Consider the following 20,386-nt stretch of genomic DNA (forward strand, 5'->3'; position numbering starts at 1 on the left):
GCCGACCTCCATGTTTGACGGCGACATTTGTCCATATCCAAGCACTTGGTAATCTTGTCAGCATCGGTTTAGTCGAAAATGCGCGAAATAAATGGAAGGTTGCTGGGGTGCCTTGCAAAGGCAGACATGTGACTTCGCATACGAGAATGCCTCGCATTTGAAGAAATAATGAGAACTACATTTTTGGTCAAGCAGTACCGGCTTCAACCTTAGAATCAGTACTTTTGCACGAGCTTCTACCATCACGAGCTTCTATCATGTAGCAGTGGTACGGTGAGTGTGGTCGCGTTCTCGAATATTCTTGGTTTGATTATGATATACGATCAGACAAGTTTCCTTTTCGGTATATTGCGCCTAGCACTTAATTCTCATGTCTTAGTCTCCTTCCATCCATCCTCGATCTCCTCAAATATGCCATCAACGACGCCAACATTAAAACAGCAAACACAGTCCCTACCGCGGCTGTAATGTATACCGCTATTCCCGACTTCGAGGTGTCTGGTGCTTCTGGCACATCGGGAGCACATTCGTAAAATGTACTGGATTCCGTCGTTGATGTGAACTGTTCTGGAAGTGAAAAAAACGGAGGTGACGCCATCGGCGCAGTAACGGTGATGACGATAGTATCTGTGATAGTAACAATGCCTGCCATTCTCCCGCGCTTGACGAAAGAGCGAAGTGTTAAGAAGTTTAAGAGCTGTGAAAAAAGCGAGACCGGCCGACCAAGAAGGACCTAAGGTCGTTTCCAAGGACATCGTTCGTACACTTGCAACGTACAGCTATCAAACAGAAGCCATGGAGCTCATCATCGCTCAAAACACACTCTTATAGATGTCTAGCACGCTGCTACACCGCGCTGGACCGCCGAGGATTCCTTGCAGCCTACGCATTGCGGATACGGTTGAACAAGCCTGGCTGCGAAGTCAAAGCCATTTCCTCGTCCTATTGCACATTCGGCAGGCTTGTCGGAGTCGTTGGCATTGTCTTGTTGGCCAACGAACGGTCGTGATCCGTTTGATTCGGACTGAGAAGCCTCTCTTGCTCGGCACCAGAATCTCATAGAAGGAAAACGCTAGACAGGTGTACTGCCAACTGCATTGATACAAAAGCGGAATTTGGCGGAGGCTTAACGTCATGTAGGATTCTGGGAGGAAGGTAGAGGCGCACACGTGTACTTCTTTCCTCTAAAGTTGCGTCATGCTACAAACAAACCTGTGCTCGTCCACCACAGCACTGGCAGCCACGGGCTATACCCACCACATCCACTCAACCTTCCGCATCTCACCATTACAACAAACATCGATATCCACCTCCATCGCTATGCGTCTCGCACAAATCTACCACCCCGTCTTCGCAGCGGAGTTCAACGAAATCGCAGACCTCTTCGAGGCCGGCGAGCTTTACCCAGCCATCAACAAAGCCAAAGAGCTCATCGACCACCCGAGCAGACCCATGTACCACAAAATGCTCTCTTGGGTCATACTAGCTCTTGCTCTGGACCACCTGGACGTCATCAAGATCTGTATGCAGCGGGCAGATGCTCTCTAGAAGAAGTAAGTCCCGTCGATATACTTGCGAGACATACACTGATTTCGAACCCCCACCTCAGGCTGCGACGAAAGATACGACCGGGCACGAACGCCGAGTTCGATCTAGCGATGGACTGGACACGCGAGAATCTCGACATGGTGTTTGAAGGTTGGTGGGCGGAGGTCTCGCGGCGCTGCCAGGATTACGACATTCACTATTGGGGCATGGTGCAACTTACGATACAAACGACCTGGGCAGGCGCGGCTTAGGGTGCCGTGTTCGAAGTGTGGTGGATGGGGCTGATGGAGCGCTGCAAAGGTGCGTAATTGCCGATGTACGAACTGCATGTGAGACAAACACTGACTTCGTACACACATCTTCAGGTGCTGTTCCGGATGATCACTTCGAAATACCCACATCGGGGTGGGAACAACGGCAGAGGCATTGGATCCGTGTTTGAGGCTGCTGAGGTATATTCATTGTAGTCATGAGAGGGCTAGACGAGCGTTGAATACGAGAAGAGGAATTTCAAACACCTACTACTGTAAATGGCTTGTGGGTTGTGATATGATTACCGCATTTCAACTACATAAGTTCGACCGTAATCTCGAACATGAACACCGACACCAAGCAGCACATGCAAGACTAGCCGCCTGAGAAACCAAAACACCAAGCACAAATGAACTAGGTATCCTTACGCGAAAAAGAATCAAAATCTTAATGATATGCAAGAAAGAGCGCCAATCGCCCCAGCTCTGTCGCAACGGGTAGTGCAGCGGCGGGTATACCCAGCCCAGGGGTCCTGACTCCATAACTCCGCCCGCTTGCCGTAGATGTAGCGTAGCATGGTCCGAAAGATGGTGTTGCACAGCAGGCCATCCAAGTACCCATCCTTATATATTTGCCTTACTCCTTTTGCCCTTCGTTAAGTACAAGCTCAACAACCACCTGACTCCTTTCATGTTGCGGATGTTGTAAGCTTAGCTTGACTGTCCTGTTGTGACTTGAACCTCCGCTGAGCCCATCGTCGAGGCACTTGACATCGCGTCCAGCAATGACTTGTCGTAGACGACCGTTTTGCGCATTCCTGATCTCGACGAAGTCCGGGTCGAACAAGAGAACGTAAGGGCCATACATAGCGGCAGACTTTGCTTTGCCGACAAATTCCATGATGACGGACCGCGAGATGTCACCGTTCTTGTTGATGTACACGGCGCATTCTTCGTAGCACAAAAGGAACTCTTGGTCGGAGAGGCGGAACATGCCCAGTGGATCCTGATTTTGAAGACGTGAAGCAATGGTGGCCACGTGCGATTGCTTTAGATCGGGTACGGACCATGGTTGCTTCTTGTCGAGGGTAAGCACTTCAAAGCCCTTTGCGGTGGAAATGGCAAGCGACGAGTGGAAAAGGTTGATCGTGTAGCACTCTGCTGGGATGTAGAATTCGTCGTATTCGCGGAAGAATTCTGTGCGTCCAGACTTCCATATCCTGGACTTCTTCTCGGATGATTTCTGGTAGACAGGCTCAAGCACCTTGAAGGTGGATGAGATACCGTCACGCTTCTTGTAGAACACTAGCGTTCTGTCTTTCATCACGCCAGTGGCGAAGAAGCCAATGTCGCGTGCACCCGATAGCTTTTGGGGCGCTCGTCGTGTTGAGTCGTTTGAGGGGGCTACGCCACTCACTGGGCATACGGCATCGAGATGGTACGCAATGAGTGCCTTGTCGGAGATGAGCAGCATCAAGCTGAACTGTTCGAGGACGGCAATTTGCGTCACGCGTGGTACCTGAATTGCCTGCGACTGTTAGCACCGTAACATACGACTATGAATTCATTACATACCTTAGACCAGCCTCGAGGATTATCAAACTCCGACACATAAACACCAATATCTGTACCGACGGCTACCATGTGCTTGCCGTAGGGCTGGCTGAAGGCTGTCGCACAGTTCACCCGTGCACGGCAGATGGGGACAGGCCGCCCAACGTTGACGAAAAGCTTCTCCACCTCGTCGACTGCGCGGTCCAGTGGCGTTCCCTTGATCGTGATAGCTTTTTGTGAAGGCATCGCGCTATCATACGCGAAAGCCGCGTCAGCCATGACTCTCAACTTGAACGGTTCGGCGTTTTGAGCAAAGAGAGCTGCTGCGTGTCGCGTCTTCGCAATGATGAGCTTGTCGCACCACTCGGCACGATTTGTTGCCGATGGCGCATATAGCGTGTAGGTCTCCTTGCCCAGATGCTTTACGCGGAAGGGGTACAAAATCTTCTCATCCTTTGAAGCATCGTTTGAGGTGGTGTTGACCATGGTCTTGCCGGAATTGCTCGTGTTGGTCGACCCAAGCGAGTTCGAGGTGCTTGTGTGTGATAGACCACCGGGTACAGGGCTGTTGTTCAATCTTGTAGCGGCCCCAGAACCGACCCGACCAGAGACGGTGGTGACAGTAGAGATACCCTTCATGGTAGACCGCACAACGGGATCGTCGTCTTCGCTCTCGAGAACAAGAAGATCCATGGGAATTGGCAATCTTGACACATCGTACTTCTCAGACTTGGTAACACCGTCTGCTTCTCGGAAAGAGACTGCCTTGGCGAGTACAAGGTAATGATCGAAGAGCAATGCGTGGGTCTCAAGCCAGTTGAAACGACTGCCTCCCATCCTTTGCAAGTCGCCTCGGAAGATGAGTTCTCGGCCCAGGTGATCCAGGTTGAGCTCCACTCGCTGCATACCGGGCCGCAAGATAAGCTTCGCTTGCAAGTCGGTGAGACTAACTTTCCGACTCATTTCAGCGACACGGCTGTCGCACTCTAATGTCACGGCTTTGATCTCTTCTTTGGCGACCTGAAGATTACGTTTCTCCTCGTTGTCCACAGTCGAGTACTTGATGACTGTGTCTATGAGAAGACCATAGCGCTGCAGTCTGTCGATAGGGCCTTTGAGATAGGTATCCCAGCCAAGCTTTTCTGACAGCTTGTGCTTTTGAGCGTCGTCCAGGAAGGTGCGGAACAGTATGTTTCGGTCAGCTTCCTGTCGAACAAGGAAGGATGCGTACGGGAAAGCCGCGGCGTACTCGATGTAGGCCTGTTTCGCTTTCCGGATCCATTCTCGGAAAATATCACTGAAGCCTACAATCCATGGGCCTTGCTCTTGCTGTCTGTACTTGATCTGTGGAAGGAGATGGTCTTCGTTCGCTTTCCGTACTGCGTCTACCTTGCTGAACACGTCGCGGATGAATCTGTCGACCTTCTTAGGAGGTATGACTGGAGGCTGGGCTGATTGAAGTCGGTCCCGGTAGAGGTGCCGTAATACGTCAAGTCGGTTCATGTACTTATCTTCTCCTTGGACGATCTCGTGTAGGATGTTTTGACGTTCAATCTCCTTCTTGTTTGCTCCTTCGATGTCTTCTTTCTTCAGCTTATAGAAGGTGGCCCAGTCTTCTGATCGAGGTGCGGCGGACGGAGCGTGCAGGTCGATCTTCTTGAGTGTGCGTTGGCAATGGTGCGAGTAACATCGACCCGGGCTTGCGTGTGTATGCAACATGGGAGCGTAGCATCCGGCCCCCGTAAGCTGGAATATTACTCCAGTCATGCTCGCGGTCGAGAATCTCAACCACTCTTCTTCGTGCACAAGCGTGCCTGCTTTGTACATCTCAGCCACTACCCGACTACTCAGTGTCTCGGCATCCGCAATGTTCATAGTTGGAACTTTGTGGGTGAATAGCGCAATAAGACCTTCTTGGATCGGACCCTCCTTAAGGTCATTCTCGCCTTCGGTCATGTTCTTCAGCCAGGAGATGATTGAGCTAAGTGCCCAAGGCTCAGTGCATTTCTTGAAGTCGATGCTGGAGAGCTTTGCGGGATTAAAGCGCTTGCCGGCTGGAATCGTGGGTAGGTCGATAGCTACAGCTTCTGCACTGCCAGGGGTGAGGGTGTTGCCGTCGCTGTCCATGGCACCGCCATAGAAGGTATTCCGGTTGCCGGGAGGAGGTCGAGGTCTGTGCCCCTGTTCAGCGTCTGTCTTGGAACGAGGCAAGGGAATGGCATCTCGGGCATTGCTGTGCTGGAGTAGAGAGGTTGAGCGAGGCACAGGGGCGCCGGTGGGAGAAATCATGTGCATAGCGTTCGCATCCACGGGGTATGAACGCTGGGCAGCCGGAGCGTTACGCCAATATTCGTAGGATCCAGATCCGGTGGAGCTGTTGCTCTGGTGGTTCATTCGCCGGCTGCCGGTGTTCACTGGAGGTGGGGGCAGTGGCCGGTTTGAAATGCCCGGGTGATAGAACATATCCGGTGGCTCACCCGGCATTACTGCTGAAGGGCCATTGAGTGTCGAGCCGGACAGGGCAGATGCGCTATCCATGAGTGTGACCTCATCGCCCTCGTCGTAGCTCCGCCGCCGTGCGCTAGGCTCTTCCAGACCACCGGTACCAAATGTGTCGACACGCGCGTTGCTCGAGAAGGACGGGAAGGGATGGATCGGGTCGTAGTCGTCGTGCAAAGGGTCGGACCGTCGCTGAGAGCCTGAGGTGGACGCTGTGTGACTTCCACCCGCTGCCAGTACACTTGGGTCTCCACCGTAGTTGAAGGATGGCGCGAATCCGCCGCCATAGGTACCCACGTCCATGCCCACGTAGTCACTATCGCTGGCACTTTCCTGTCGCATCGGCTCAGCAGGCATCTGGGGGGAATGTACCGACGTGTAGTTGCTGAAGAGCCCGGTGCCACCACTAGCTCTACGAGCTTCGTCTTCTCTTTCTTGTGCCTCGGCCATCTGAAGTGCAGCTAGACCAGCAGCTGCCTCTACGTCGCTCTCGTCACTAAGGTACGTGTCGCGTCCAGCAACTGCGCCATTCGTGCCGTTTCTTCCTGCAGACTCGCTGTAGTATTGACCGTTTGGCTGTTGGACCTGGGCGCCGCCAGATGTCATGTTCATAACGTCGTTGAATAGTTCGTCTTGATACCCGTTCTGCTGCGGCGCGAAATATTCGTCGCTGTCGGACTCGTGGGGCGGCGGTGGGGGTAGCGGTCGCGATGATACCGTGTTGGTCCGTTGCGGCGAGCCATGCGTAGGGACCTCGGGCGTGGGTGGAAGGGCGTTGCCAGACATGGAGGCATACCTGTCGCCTCGCTGGGAGCCGTAGCCAGTATCGTATCCCGGGGGAGACGGGAGTGGAGCATGCGAGGCGCTCGAGGAATAGTAGCCCGAGGACGCGTTCGAGGGTCGTCGGTTCGGGTAGGTGCCCCAGTCCTCGCCCGCAGATTGCGCGCTCCCTGGAGGAGCAGGCAGTGGTGGTGCGGCCGATGCTGCGTAAGCTGACGCGCGACTCTGGACAGAGGGTGCTCTTCCAAAGCCCTGATTCTGGTATACCGAGGGCGAGTGGTATGAGGCGGTCGGGGAGGTGGGCGAGAAGCCATAGGATTGGCTCAGGGAGTTGGTGGGTGCGATGTTGCTGTCGGCGTAGGCAGCTGGGTTGTATGGTTGGTGCGAAGCCGACACAGAGACGGGCGGCGCGAAGGTCCTGTTGCTGACACCGCCGTAGTGCTGGGGGTTGGGCAGAGCTATGGGCTGCGTGTTGTAGTTCTGGGGGTTGTACGCCTGCTGCGCCCGCTGGTAGCCATAGCCGCCGTTGAACCCGCCCGCTGTGGGGGACATTGGACCCTGAGGTGGCTGCGGGGAGCTGTTTGCGCCGATGAAGAGCTCGTCGTTCTGGCGGGCCGCTATGCTGTTGCGCCGGTCGAGCTGCTGGAGATGCCCATAGCCCGTGGGCGCGCCGTTGGTGGCATCGCCATTGTCAGCGCTTGGCGTGCGGCGGTTGTAGGGATCCTGATATTGGCCGGGCGCGCCCACATTGGAGTGCGGGATGTTGGGGTTGTAGTAGTTCTGGCCGTTTCCGTAGTACGACATGGCGGCAGGAAGGCGCGAGGATGGTTAGGAAGGCGCGATAGGAGTCGGTGCGGTGGGAAGCGTCATTCACGAGGCTATCTGACCAAGTTGCGCGGGCACCATGACCAGGGCCGCTGAGCTGAGCTTGGAGTCCAGCAACCTAGCCAGCGCGGGGAGGGGGGAGACGCAAGGCGATTCTGCGACTCGTACTATGTCGCGCGCTCGCATGCGCCGGCGGTGATAACTATCCCGGTGGGCAGGAATGAGGGACGGGAAGCAGCCCTGCCTGTGCGTAGGTGGCAGCTGTCGAGCGGATCGTCAAGCGTGTTTTGCGTGGCTGTAGCGGGGAGTGCGGGCCGCTGGGCGACGCTGCTATGGGACTGCGAGATTCGAGGAGAGACACAGGACTCCGCAATGGCGATGCAGGAATTAGGGTGGTGGGAAGACGGCTATGGCTTGTTTGCGGCGTTGCTGTCATTACCGTCCAACTATCGCGGAGCCAAGAACAACCGGGAGCGGAGCCTTACCGTGTGCCTGATCATCCATCTCGTACCATTGTTCCGCACACTGCACCCTTTATGGCCCCCGTGTTCGCCAACTCGGAGTAAAACATGACTAACATCAGTCATTGTATGCTTGCAGCCAACTACAGTGTCGCATGTGCACAGCGGTGGCGCTGTTTCTTTGGGCGTGCAGCCATCTCCCAAGAGCCCCATGGCCGTGTCACCAGAGCGCGCCTACTAGAGAATGTCATGCACCAGCAATTCTGACCGCAGGCTCGAAAGCGCTTTCACGGGTCAAAACACACGCGAAGCTTGTGTAAGGTACCTAGGTATTGTGAACTTAATCTTACCCCGCAGTGCTGCTGGCGATGCTGTCACCATCTCCGCCTTACATGGCTATTTCCGAGGTCTGGCTATGGCGCAACTATATGAGATGGCGCAGTTGTTGTTTGGCCCGGAATGCTCCTCGGTGTACTACGAACAAGCTCACTTTTCATACATTTTCGAGCCAATAATTCCAAAATGGGCATACAGTCAGATCCGCCGAGTTCACTGTACGCTGCTGCTGGCACTGCGGCTGACGACAACGTAAAGGTCCGTGATCAACTGCCACCACAAACTGACCAACATGGCTACCGAATCAACGAACAGCCCATGGGGACGAAAAGAAAGGTCAAAGTCGTCCTCATGGGCGCTGGCGCATCGACTTTGAACTTCCTCAAAAAGGCTGAAGAAGAGATGGAGAACCTGGAAATAGTGTGCTACGAGAAGAACCACGATGTTGGCGGCACTTGGTTGGAAAATCGATACCCTGGCTGCGCCTGTGACATCCCTTCGGTCAACTATCAGTTCTCTTGGAAAATCAAACTTTGGTCGCATTACTACTCGTATTCGCCGGAGATATGGGAGTACTTGAAATCCATCGAACGCGAAAATGACTTCATCGCCAAGTATATTAGGCTGCGACACCGCTTGGAGCACGTGGAGTGGGACGATGCGGCCGGTCTATGGCGGTTCCGCGTTCGTGATCTGGAGAAGGACGTCGTGTTTGAAGACAGTGCCGAGTTCTTTGTCAACGCCGGAGGTGTCTTGAACAAGTGGAAGTGGCCAGAGATTCCAGGTCTGCAAGACTTCAAGGGCAAGCTGATGCATTCTGCGAATTACGAAGAAGGCTACGATCTTTCCAACAAACGTGTAGCTGTCATCGGTGCTGGTAGCTCGGGTGTGCAAATTGTCGCATCAATACAACAAAAGGTCCAGCATCTGTACCACTGGATACGGTCTCCGATATGGATCACGGCAGGCTTTGCTCAGACCTGGGCCGGAAAGAACGGCGCAAACTTTCGATGTAAGCTCCTCCCTCCAGGATATGAAGGAAAGCTCTGACGTTCCATAGACAGCGAGAAACAGCTTAAATACCTCGAAGAAAATCCTAAGAAGTACCTGGAGTATCGCAAACAGATTGAGAACGAACTCAACCAGCGATTCAAATTCATCATCAAAGGCAGTGAGGAAGCTCGTCTCGCACGTGAATACGCAGACGCCGAAATGCGCAACAAACTCAACCATGACTCTCGTCTCATTGACAAGATGATACCCAAGAATTTCAATCCCGGATGTCGCCGTCCAACGCCAGCACCGGGATATCTCGAAGCTCTCGTTGCGCCCAACGCCACAGTCTTTACCGACCCTATTGGCTCCATCACAACCACAGGTTTCACAGACAAAGAAGGCAACCACCACGAAGTCGACGTAATAATATGCGCGACCGGTTTCGACACCTCCTGGCTGCCGCGTTTCCCCTTCAAAGCCCATGGGCATGATCTGCGCGATCTATGGGGTTCAGAGGATGGCGTAACATCTTATCTCAGCGTTGGTATCCCCAACTTCCCGAACACGTTCTCCTTCTGTGGTCCGTATGGTCCTCTCGGTCATGGTTCTTTCATGCCATTAATCGAAGTGTGGACCCGCTACATCTTCTCCGTCATTACAAAATGCCAGGTCGAGAACATCAAGTCTCTTGCCCCCAAACTTGCTCCTTGTGTGCAATTCCGCCAACACGCCGATCTCTTTCTACAACGCACCGCGTGGACTTCACCATGCCGCTCTTGGTTCAAGCAAGGAAAGACGGATGGTCAAGCAACCATGTGGCCCGGCTCGCGCCTCCACTTTCTAAAGATCATGGAAACGCCGCGGTATGAAGACTTTGAGATTGAGTATAGACAAGGAAACATGTGGGCGTTTCTAGGAAATGGGTTTGAGGTGAGAGAGTTTGATGGGAGGGATATTACGAACTATCTGGGAAATTTGGACGAGGAGGGAAGAGACGTACAGCCTGACTATGATGAGGGGCTCAAAGACGTACTTGGAGGATTTACGTTAGGAGATGAATACATTGTGAAGGGCGGGAAATAGGTTTCGTGAAAACATCGAGGCCTGATCTATGCCGCTGCGCTTCTTCTGTTCATCTCCATTACGGCAACGCTCCACCTTTCAAAGTTCAGACGCATGGAGTAGATAACGGAGTGGGCGCGTAAAGGTAATAGGCGCTTTCGCTGGCAATACTCCGACCTCTTCCCCCTTGCACAGACTCATCATCCCACTATGCACAAGACTGCGTGAAAGACTAGTCCTCAGAGGGGCAAACCACAGGCAATCGCTTGTTTCCACCTCCGCTTTCGCTTTCAACAAACGGATGCCCGGCACTTTGCGCGCACGATTCGAGTGATTTCGGCATCGCCTACGCTCCAACCATGCTCCATGGGCACCCCAGACGCATTGACATTATCACAACAACCGCCAGACGAGCAGAAAGCGGCACCCACTAGCCGGCTACGTGCGGCGACATATTCCTCTACCAGCGCACCACAGTGCATGGTTCCCGTCACTACACCCCGTCTCCGTTAGCAGAACGGCCAAAACCGACACTTTCGTGATCCAGGCCGCCGTGGCGCCCAGGAATGTTCACGTGAGACAACTCCGACGCCTAGCCTTTGATCTCCCGACAAACCTCCCGCCAGCACCTCGCGTGACCAATTACACGGTCCTTGCGGAGTGGCGCTGACAAGCGACACGTCATTTTCGAGCTTACATGCGCGTGGTGCAGAAGAAAGAGCATGCGGAGAAGCACGCTAGAAGCACACTAGAAGCTCTCGTTGAGATGTCGACCCCAGCTTCCACCCCAGTGGTGCAGGCACCCTTGCAGGTTGGGTACAGTGCCCGCGGAGGGCAAAGATGGTGAACCTGGTAGAGATGCGGCAGAGTTGCTAGCAAAAGATGGGGAGATGGAGGCTGATGGTTGCCCAGCTGTGAATGAGACGGGCCTTTGAGTTGTGAGCGTCATGTCTGATGACTACATATCGAAGGTCATGGTTGTCGCGTATAGCGGATGCATGTTGCAAGTGCAAGATCTACACCTTCTGACGAAGAGATGAAGACCTCCATCCACCCTGATTGAGCATATCGTAAGCCACTGTCGATACTCTCAGCTCGATGTGAAGATCTTTTCATCTGCAAAGCCACCGAGCTATTAGGCATAGCTGACACGTACTAAACCTATACCACGAATGTTGAGCGCTTTTCCAAATGCTTCAATCGAATATCGCGATATCGCAGAGCAGCCATAGGACAGCCCAGCATGCAGCCTCGCGGCAAACAGGTCACAGACCCCAAGCTTCAGGCCATGCGAGACCACCCTGGCCCAGCAGTCGGAGCCTCAACAAGGCCTCATGTCATTGCACCTAAAACATGCCAAGGGAGCCCAGAGGCTACTGGCTGCGCGTCCAAGAGACGGTGCGCACCAACGCTAAACAAGATCATGAATTCCCCAAAGAAGGCTTGGTGGCGCCCAGAGTCTTTCCTGGATCGCTTGTCGTTCACTCGCTGGCCCTACAAGCCTCGCTTGCCGTTGCTTGTAAAAACGCCTTCTAGAGGTTCTGCACCGAAGGACCCTGACGACATAGCACCAGGCGAGATCGCTGAGATCAACAGCGGGGTGCAGATGATGCGCCCCTCTAGAAGGCGCTGGAGCGGCTGCTAATTGGGCATTTTGCGGGTTGGGGACTCCACTGTTGTGTGCATTCCAGTTTTTTTCTGCGCTACAGTCTCTCCATGGGGTTGGCAACGCGGAGATGCTATCGAGCCCCATCTGCGAGGCATTTGTCTCATGAGGCTCAACGACTAAGTGGGACCGCTCGGAGAAGAACGTCCATGCGCTGCAGTTAGTGCATGCTTATGCACGTGGTGATTGGACACAGACAAGCACCATCCGATGTTTGCCGGCTATACTCTCGGGGGAAATATGCAGGCTACTGAGTCGCCGAGGAAGAGCCAGCCCATCACGGCAGCGCTCCGATGAAAATTTGCGGATACTGGGGTGTAGCGTACGGGGCGATGCGTTAGCAGTAGAAACTACCCCAACACCCCGGCTTATACGCCGCGCTCAACCAACGCCAGCATGGGACTACCGAATGGGCTACCGACTGCTATTGCAGTCTGGATGGCACCAGCCCCATGTCGCGACCTATACCATGGAGATGGGTATCTGGGGACGCGGAGAGCGGATATATAGTGTGCACTGTATCCCTTCACTGAAACAGCATCAGCATCTCGCTCTTCGTCTCTCACTATCTGGGACTTGCCTCTACAGACATATCATCTGTTGATCCTTGGGCTCATATCTTCCTTCGTTCCCAATCGCCATCTTTACCCTACCATCACCATGGGTTTCTTTGGAAACAACGGCTCGCAAGAGCCTACTCTGGACCAAGTCCACGAGCAGCAAGCTCGTCGCCCTTCAGTCGCTGAAGTCGTCGACGAACAGGTTCGGCGCAAGTCTGTCGACAACCGCGTCGTCACTGGAGCTTCTGCTCTTACGGTCCGCCAATCCATCGTTCCCGTTACCTTGGTCACCATCCTCTTCTTCATGTGGGGATTCGCCTACGGTCTTCTCGATGTCCTCAACTCTCGCTTCCAGGTCGCTCTTGACATCACTCGTGGAGAGTCGTCTGGTCTCCAGGCTGCTTACTTCGGTGCTTACTTCATCGGTCCTTTGACATACTCTGGATGGTTCCTCCGCAAGTTCGGTTACCGTTACACCTTCATTCTCGGTCTCTCCATCTACTGTGTCGGTGCTCTCATGTTCTGGCCTGCGGCTGTCAAGCGAAGCTTCGGTGGCTTCTGCGGTGCCATGTTCCTTGCTGGTTCTGGTCTGTCGACTCTCGAGACTTCCGCCAACCCTTACATTGCTGTTTGCGGTCCTCCCAAGTACTCCGAGTTCCGTCTTGAGCTGTCTCAGTCCGTTCAGGCTGTTGGCTCTGTCGTTGCTCCCGTCCTCGCTGCTCAGGTCATCTTCAAGAACGTTGGTACCGACGGAAAGTCTCTCGAGGCTGTTCAATGGGTCTACCTTGGTATTGCTGGCTTCGTCGGTATCCTCGCCGTTGTCTTCTACTTCGCTCCCATTCCTGAGATTACCGACTCCGACATGGCCGACCAAGCCGAGATGACCACCGCTGCTACCGGCTACGTCGACAAGCCTCTCCGCAAGCAGTACACTCTCTTCTGGGGTACTGCTGCTCAGTTCTCCTACGTCGCTGGTCAAGTTGGTGTTGCTGGTAAGTTTTACACTTTTTTTCCAAAAATTCTCCGAACATCCTCAAAACACCCCCTATCATCCCACAACCTCACCACACTCTATATCTACTCCTATGGACCTATACTAACTGAAAATTAGCCTACTTTATTAACTACTTCGCTGAGGCACGCCCTGATCTATCAGTTACTGAAGGTCACCACGAGGGAGCCAACTTCTACGCCATCGCCCAAGCCCTTTTCGCAGTCGGACGTTTCGCAGCAGCTGGACTCATGTACTACGGCGGCAAGCCCCGTTACGTCCTCCTCGCTTTCCAGACCCTGATCATGATCTTCATCAGCGCTGCGATCGGCACCAACACTGGCAGCGCCACCCGTCCCAACTGGGGAGGTCTCAGCATGCTGATGATCGTCCTCTTCTTCGAGTCCTGCATCTTCCCCATCATCTTCGCCCTTACACTCCGCGGTCTCGGTCGCCACACCAAGCGCGGTGCTTCTTTCCTCGTCTCCTCCGTCTGCGGTGGTGCCGTTGGCCCCGTCATTCTCGGCAACGTTGCTGACCGCATCGGCACACGAAAGGCTATGTGCATCCCGCTCATCTTCTTCGCGATTGCCTGGTCTTACCCCATCTACCTCAACATGGTCAAGGGCGCCGAGCTCGATGCTTACAGCGAGAGCCATGTTGGTACCACCGATGGTGCCATTGACAACGACTCTGTGCTTGCTGGCAAGGACGTCGAGGCCCGCATGTTTGAGACCAAGGTCTAAATGTGTGTGCTTTGATACTATTGGGTGGGATTACTTTTGGATTAAATGATACCTATGAGGCTTGAACGATGATAGCGCGGCGTTTATGACGGCATGATCGGACTTCGCTTGGTCGGGCGGAGTCTTGTATATACTACGACTTCTTTGTGAATATATAGACTTGCATATTGTTTATACGAACCACTAAACTTTACCACCTATCTTCTCCTCGTGATATCCCCTGTGCGGGATCTCTTCAGTTGCCTACATCGAATGATGAGAGTTTGACATGTGCATCTCAATTTTTACTTTTAAAGCTCACATTATACGACTTCGACTTCTTTGCCCTTTGTTCGAAGCAGCGTGGTATATATATAATCTCGTTGTATCGACCAAAGGCCGCTGTAAACATATTTCCGCCTCGTACATGACAGTCGTGAGCCACCTCACGCATCCGGTCCCTCCTCATCCCTTCCCACCACCACCTCGAAGTTCGCATCATCCACCAGCTTCCAAAAGTCCGCATTCCTCTGTTTAGCCTTCAGCTCTTCAAGACACAGCCCCGTGACCGTAGGCCCCATCAAGATCTCTACACACTGCAGCCTCGGCCAATGGTTCTCGGCCTTCTGCGCACCAAAGAGATCCTGCAGCCACCTGCTTTCCAAAAATGCCAAGTCAACGTCGAAAATCTTGAGGTACTGCAAAGAGATCGGAAGAGCTTGCGTCGGTGAAAGTTCGAAGTCGCCTTCAAAGACGGCGTCGAAACGCATGTTGTCGAGCTTGATCGATATGAGCGCTGCTTGAGGAATGACCAGTTTCTTGAGTTGCGCAAATTGGTCGAATCGCGGTAAAGGTTTGCGCATCGCGCCTGGCAATGTCCAGAAGCCGCCTGGTAGCTTCAGGGTTTCGAGGTATGGTCGCAGATGTATCATACCGTCCACGAGGTTCTGGTAGTCGGTGACTTCGCTTCGCGCATCGTATATCGTTCGATCCCAGTGCTGCTCATCTACGTAGACATCATCCTCAAGAGGAGACGGCCCGGTAGGATAGTATTGGATGTTTGCCTGATAGGCAGGAAACGCGCGGACACTCCGATACGGGTTCTTACTGTCCGACGGTTCCGCGTAGTATTCGAGTGATTGAATATTGGGAAAGGCGCGGAGAACGTTCGTCATACACGCTCGAGAAGTGGTATTCCACACGCCGACGGTTCTGACCTCGAAGTCTAGACGGAGATGTCGGATCGTTGGCTGTGCACCATGGCTGCTGAGGTAGTGCTCGGATGCCATGCGAATTTGCGAGTGTATTTGGCCTTGAAGTCTGATGCTCAGGTCGAGGGTGTGCAAATTGGGATAGTGCTCCAAGCCACCCCCTAATAGCGGCGGTAAGGGACTTTCGTACTTCAAATAAGATAGCACATGCGCGGTCGGTAGCTTGAAAGCAAATCTCTGCCAACGGCGCGTGTCTTGGAAATGCGGCTCAGCGAGGGTAAGATTTGACTCTGGGTCGAATATGCACAAGGTCGCTATATTTGGTAACAGAGCTAAGAACACGGAAGCCGAAGCACGTGCAAATGTGCCTTTCAGTTCTGCAATTTTCCCTGTCTTCCACCAAACAGGTAGGTCGAGGGAAGCGACGATCTCACACGCCTTCTCGTAGACAAGATAGTTCACGTGAGGCTCTACCGGACCTCGTCCACTGAACTTCATGATACCACGATCTTCCGACGGTAAGCATAATCTCAGCTGCTTTATATGTCGTTTCCATTCCGGTCGTGCTTGCAATCTCCAGATCAGGCCGTAGATGTCCGAATTGGAAAGCTCATTCAATGTTCCTGGGAAGCCGACCTCGAGCACGAGCGAAGAGAGCAGTACTTCGCGAGCCAGAACCGTGAACCTCTTACACGTCAACGCAATGTTGAGTAGCGAGCGAGAATTAGCGCGAAAATCGGAAATGAGATACTCGTCTGGAGAGCTTGGAGGGGGGTCATCTGGAATATAGCCCAATACACGAATGGAACGATACAAATCGACATGCGAAAAGACCTGGAGTAGTATTTCGTTGGGCAGAGTACTCAGCGAGCTGGTGCTGTCGCCTGGGAAGCGTTAGATAATGACGTATGTAAGGCGGATGTTTGGCGCGCTTACTCCTGGATAATTGAAGCGGCGGTAGCCCTTCCATTGTTCTCAGCCGTTCTCTAGATGCACCAATTTGATGGAGTACAGGGTGATTGAGATGGGCTGCATTGCACTGCTGCAGGTGCTCTCTGTGCCGCACAGCATGTAATTCAAGCTAGTCCCGACTTAGCATGGCGGTTTTGCACGGTTCGGCAGGCCGCATCCATCTGGCCTTCCATCATTCAGGCGCGCAACACCAAATTACCACTGGGAGTACACCCAAACAACACTTCAGTCTGCATCACTTAGCAATAGACGGGGCAGAGAACCGGTTGCGCTTAGAAAATTCTGCAACGCAAGATGTCGGAGGGTGGGACTTGCTTTTTTCGATGCGTGCCTCAGAAAGCGATTTGTCGCGATCGCGACGCGACGCGTGGCGGGGAAGGACCCAGCAATATCTTCGCGCACCGCCAGAAAGCCGTCCCACCCATTGGCAATCCATGGTAGCGAAGACAACACACTCAAAACATCTCCTCCGACGTTCTACTCACTGGAAAAGGATAGTCTGCATACCTAAGTACCTACGTACTGAGGTCAATTCGACTGGAATAGACGCAGTTGCAGTAGCATATCTACCATGGCGGTCAACAACCTACGAAGCACTTACCAGCAATACAAACACGATACGGATGTCGTGGCATCATGGCGTAAGTTGCGGTTAGAGTTACGAGAGATGCACGCGCTAATTTCGCTCTTCTGTAGTCGCGACTACAGCCAAGTCATTTGGCTACAACAAGCCCCTCGAACCACCTGCTCCTACGGAACAGAAGACGCAAAGACTCAAAGGCAAAGCCAGAAAAGCCGGAAATACTGCGCAGAGTGGATCAGACAGGCAGACGTCTAGTCCGAAATACACCCTTGCTATCAAGGATTTCATACCTTTGTCTGCTCACATCGCCGGTGTCAAAGGCAGTAACGTAGAGGTTCCAGACTACTTCAACGTTGCACTCGATAGAGTGATCTCTGTTCGAAGTGCTTTCTCGAAAAAGCTGGCAGCTGCCGGCGAAGCCGTCGACAAGCCGTCTGATGACCGTCACAGCTTTTTTGTCACTGTCTTGGAAAGCGTGCGCGACGCACTCAAGCCTTTGATACGGACCAATGCACTCGATCTCAACAACATGAAGAATGTCACGCCAAGGAGTGACAAAGACCGAGTCAGACAGACTAGAGTTCGCAACGTTTTCGAAGTCTTGGATGTGTATGAGCCATCGGCGGAGTTTCTCGCTGCACCTGATGTCGCACCTTCGCCGAAGCCTGTGGAACTGGACTACACTGCTGAATCGTGGAACGACTCCGTCATTGAAGCCTTCATGGCAATGACCATGCTGATGGATGACCTCTCTCGCCTTCGTGCTGAGATTGCAGACCTGTGGGGTCGACATCATGCGGGAGAACTCGACCTGGCAACTGTGTCGGTAGCGACCAACACAGCAATCCAGCTTGCGCACAGCATGGAAGATGAAGTCTACCCAGTGATCAAACATCTGGTTGAAAGCGTGCCATTCCACGAGGTGTACTTCTTGGCTATCGCCAAAGAAGCTGGCGCTGATCCCCAAGCGAAAGGCTGGTTCTGCTGGTCGGACGACTACAACTTCAAAGCCTACGACATCGCGGATGCCCTGTTTGCCAACGCCCGTTATGGCCTCCTGGTCTACCTCAACAACAACATGAACGGGCACGTTATGGACTACAATGGCAAATGGGGTCGATTCGACGAAAATGAAGGTCCACCACCTAGAACGAACAGGGAAAAGTATGCCCGCGATAAGTCCACATTGCAAGAGCTGTTCCAGGATCTTCCCTTGCTACACAATCATCCGATGGTGGTTGAGGACCAGTTTGTCATCGCTTTCGATGCCGCGCGGAAGTCCTTTGCAAGGGAAAACACAAATAAGCAACCGCCAATCTGGACGTGCTTTGCTTTTCAAATTTATCTCGACATTGTCTACTCTACCGAGGTTGGTGCGGGTTGGACACAGATGCGCAACGAGTTTACTACACTTCACAGATACGTTGAGGTCTACCCTAGAGCTTCTTCCGACATGAGGAAATTGGTCAAATCAATTGAAAAGATCATGAAGGTCGATCCTCTCGCACTTATCCGGGCGTCGTTTACTTCTCCCTACAAGGACTATACCATGTGGCGTCGCAACCCTACACATTGTGGTCTTTGGTGAGTCCTCATAGTACGATGTACATGTGAGACGTATACTGACTTTGAACCTCCGATCTTGCAGGATTCATTATGCACGAACCGTCTTCCACAGAGAAGCTGTCAAATACGCCGCAACACCCGGGGCGGTCATGTGCGTAACGCAATTATACCATGCCCTGCGCCAGACTGAGCTTCTTTCGGAAAAGTGGAAGGATCTTCAGACGCTGTGGGACATGCAGGGAAATTCGGCTTTCTTCATTGGAGAGCCCCCTAAAGACTTTGAGGGGCATTGGAAGAACTACCTCATGGCTATTGGTGCTTCAGCAACGAACTGGGCAACTTCGAAGAGGAACACGAAGGTCAAGGAGACCAAAGCAAACGCACGTTTATTGAAGTTCAAGGGTCCAGTATCGGCCTGGATGGCTTCACGCATTGCAACAGATGGCGACGAACGACTCATCACAGCCGAAGCCATTGAAGACGCGATCAAAGACGGCGCAAGCCATCATTCGTCCCTCGCCGCCGTCGCACCTACCATCCAAAGGCAAACCCACGTTATCCAGAAACTGGCCACTGCTCTCCACGCCGAGGCTCCAGAAATCACCTTCGATTACTTCACCATGCACGACCTTTGCTGGGAGTTGATGGGGAGGATGAAAGAACGATTCAGTCCCGTCATTGCTGCCAAATCTGGAAAACAGTGGGAAGCACAGAAGAGCAACCTGCCGTTTGTTGTTGGCTTTGTCTTCTCTACGGCCGCGGGCAAAAAGGATATCGAGACGGACGGTGTGCCTTCGGAAGAGCTGTTGAAGATCGCTGCGCAGGTCACGGGGAAGTTCTTGGAGGAAGGTAAAGGTAGTGTGGTTACCGAGACTGGACGCCTGGAAGGACATTTCGACTCATTTGGGACAGAACAAGTGGATATGTGGAAAGCCGAGGTGAGAGACAAAGTCGGCCCTGGGGTCCGTGCCAATGATTGAATGAGAAGGTCATGGGCAAGTGAGCAGTCTTTTACGAATTATAACTTTCTATCTCTACTATACTACCCACTGCTCTCCATTGCACGTTCTCAAAGATCACCAACTCAAAAAATATGACACCAGCTCCGCCTACGACTCCCCATGCCTGCTTCGTCTGCAAACAGACTGCTCAACAACGCTGTTCCACTTGTAGTAACGCACGCTACTGCTCTACCGTCTGTCAGAAGAAAGACTGGAAGATGCACAAGATGCTTTGCAAGTCCTTCGCAGGTCTTGAGCCACGACCTGGTGCAGCCTTCTTCCGCGGTCTCCTCTTTCCCGGAGATGAGCCTTTGCCACGTTTCGTCTGGATCGAATACACCAACGTCAAGGACTTCGGATCAATATCCTGCGAGCCTTTCCTCGGTCGCAACATGTTGAGTCACATATCACACACCTGGCCCACCCTCAAGCGCATACCCTCGCACCGGGTCGGTATCTACTATCATGACAACTACATGAACGAGAACCTGCCCACCACTCCGAGTTTGACCAAATGGCTGGGCCAAGCTGCAGGCAACTACTTCCGTGGACCTTTTCTAGCCCACGGCTACGAGAATGGCATTGAGCTTGACGATGAGTTCGAGTCCGGTGAGGGAGGGCCCTGCGATCTTGACACGTCGGCTTTGGCTACTCTGTTGGCGTTCTTCCAGGCGCAAGGTACCCTTTATCTTGATAGGAAGAGGTTCGACAAAGGATTCTCCCATCCAAATATCATCTAGGTGCGCTCCGATGCGGACTGAGAGTCGGTCGCTCCGGGAGAAGGGCCGAACGTGGTGGA

At 53.2% G+C, this 20,386-nt stretch overlaps 6 protein-coding genes across 6 annotated transcripts; 4 read left to right on the plus strand and 2 right to left on the minus strand.

Moving 5' to 3' along the window:
• Positions 1-1,320: 1,320 nt before the first annotated feature.
• On the plus strand, positions 1,321-1,799 carry J4E85_000212 (uncharacterized protein; the record flags this gene model as incomplete). The annotated part of the gene is made up of 2 exons (XM_051464505.1): positions 1,321-1,522; positions 1,789-1,799. 2 exons carry the CDS (start codon positions 1,321-1,323, stop codon positions 1,797-1,799), a joined length of 213 nt encoding a protein of 70 aa, XP_051331026.1.
• Positions 1,800-2,436: 637 nt separating this feature from the next.
• On the minus strand, positions 2,437-7,436 carry J4E85_000213 (uncharacterized protein; the record flags this gene model as incomplete). Its single annotated transcript, XM_051464506.1, has 2 exons — positions 2,437-3,327; positions 3,375-7,436. 2 exons carry the CDS (start codon positions 7,434-7,436, stop codon positions 2,437-2,439), a joined length of 4,953 nt encoding a protein of 1,650 aa, XP_051331027.1.
• Positions 7,437-8,440: 1,004 nt separating this feature from the next.
• J4E85_000214 (uncharacterized protein) lies at positions 8,441-10,333 on the plus strand (the record flags this gene model as incomplete). Its single annotated transcript, XM_051464507.1, has 2 exons — positions 8,441-9,266; positions 9,315-10,333. The coding sequence occupies 2 exons, from the start codon at positions 8,441-8,443 to the stop codon at positions 10,331-10,333; spliced, it is 1,845 nt and encodes a 614-aa protein (XP_051331028.1).
• Positions 10,334-12,638: 2,305 nt separating this feature from the next.
• J4E85_000215 (uncharacterized protein) lies at positions 12,639-14,275 on the plus strand (the record flags this gene model as incomplete). Its single annotated transcript, XM_051464508.1, has 2 exons — positions 12,639-13,530; positions 13,650-14,275. 2 exons carry the CDS (start codon positions 12,639-12,641, stop codon positions 14,273-14,275), a joined length of 1,518 nt encoding a protein of 505 aa, XP_051331029.1.
• Positions 14,276-14,700: 425 nt separating this feature from the next.
• J4E85_000216 (uncharacterized protein) lies at positions 14,701-16,435 on the minus strand (the record flags this gene model as incomplete). The annotated part of the gene is made up of 2 exons (XM_051464509.1): positions 14,701-16,349; positions 16,402-16,435. 2 exons carry the CDS (start codon positions 16,433-16,435, stop codon positions 14,701-14,703), a joined length of 1,683 nt encoding a protein of 560 aa, XP_051331030.1.
• Positions 16,436-17,008: 573 nt separating this feature from the next.
• J4E85_000217 (uncharacterized protein) lies at positions 17,009-20,327 on the plus strand (the record flags this gene model as incomplete). Its single annotated transcript, XM_051464510.1, has 4 exons — positions 17,009-17,078; positions 17,134-18,604; positions 18,669-19,524; positions 19,791-20,327. 4 exons carry the CDS (start codon positions 17,009-17,011, stop codon positions 20,325-20,327), a joined length of 2,934 nt encoding a protein of 977 aa, XP_051331031.1.
• Positions 20,328-20,386: the final 59 nt, after the last annotated feature.

The sequence above is a fragment of the Alternaria conjuncta genome (assembly GCF_024043145.1).
Source record: "Alternaria conjuncta strain BMP 0040 chromosome Unknown scaffold_1, whole genome shotgun sequence".
Lineage (NCBI taxonomy): Eukaryota > Fungi > Ascomycota > Dothideomycetes > Pleosporales > Pleosporaceae > Alternaria > Alternaria conjuncta.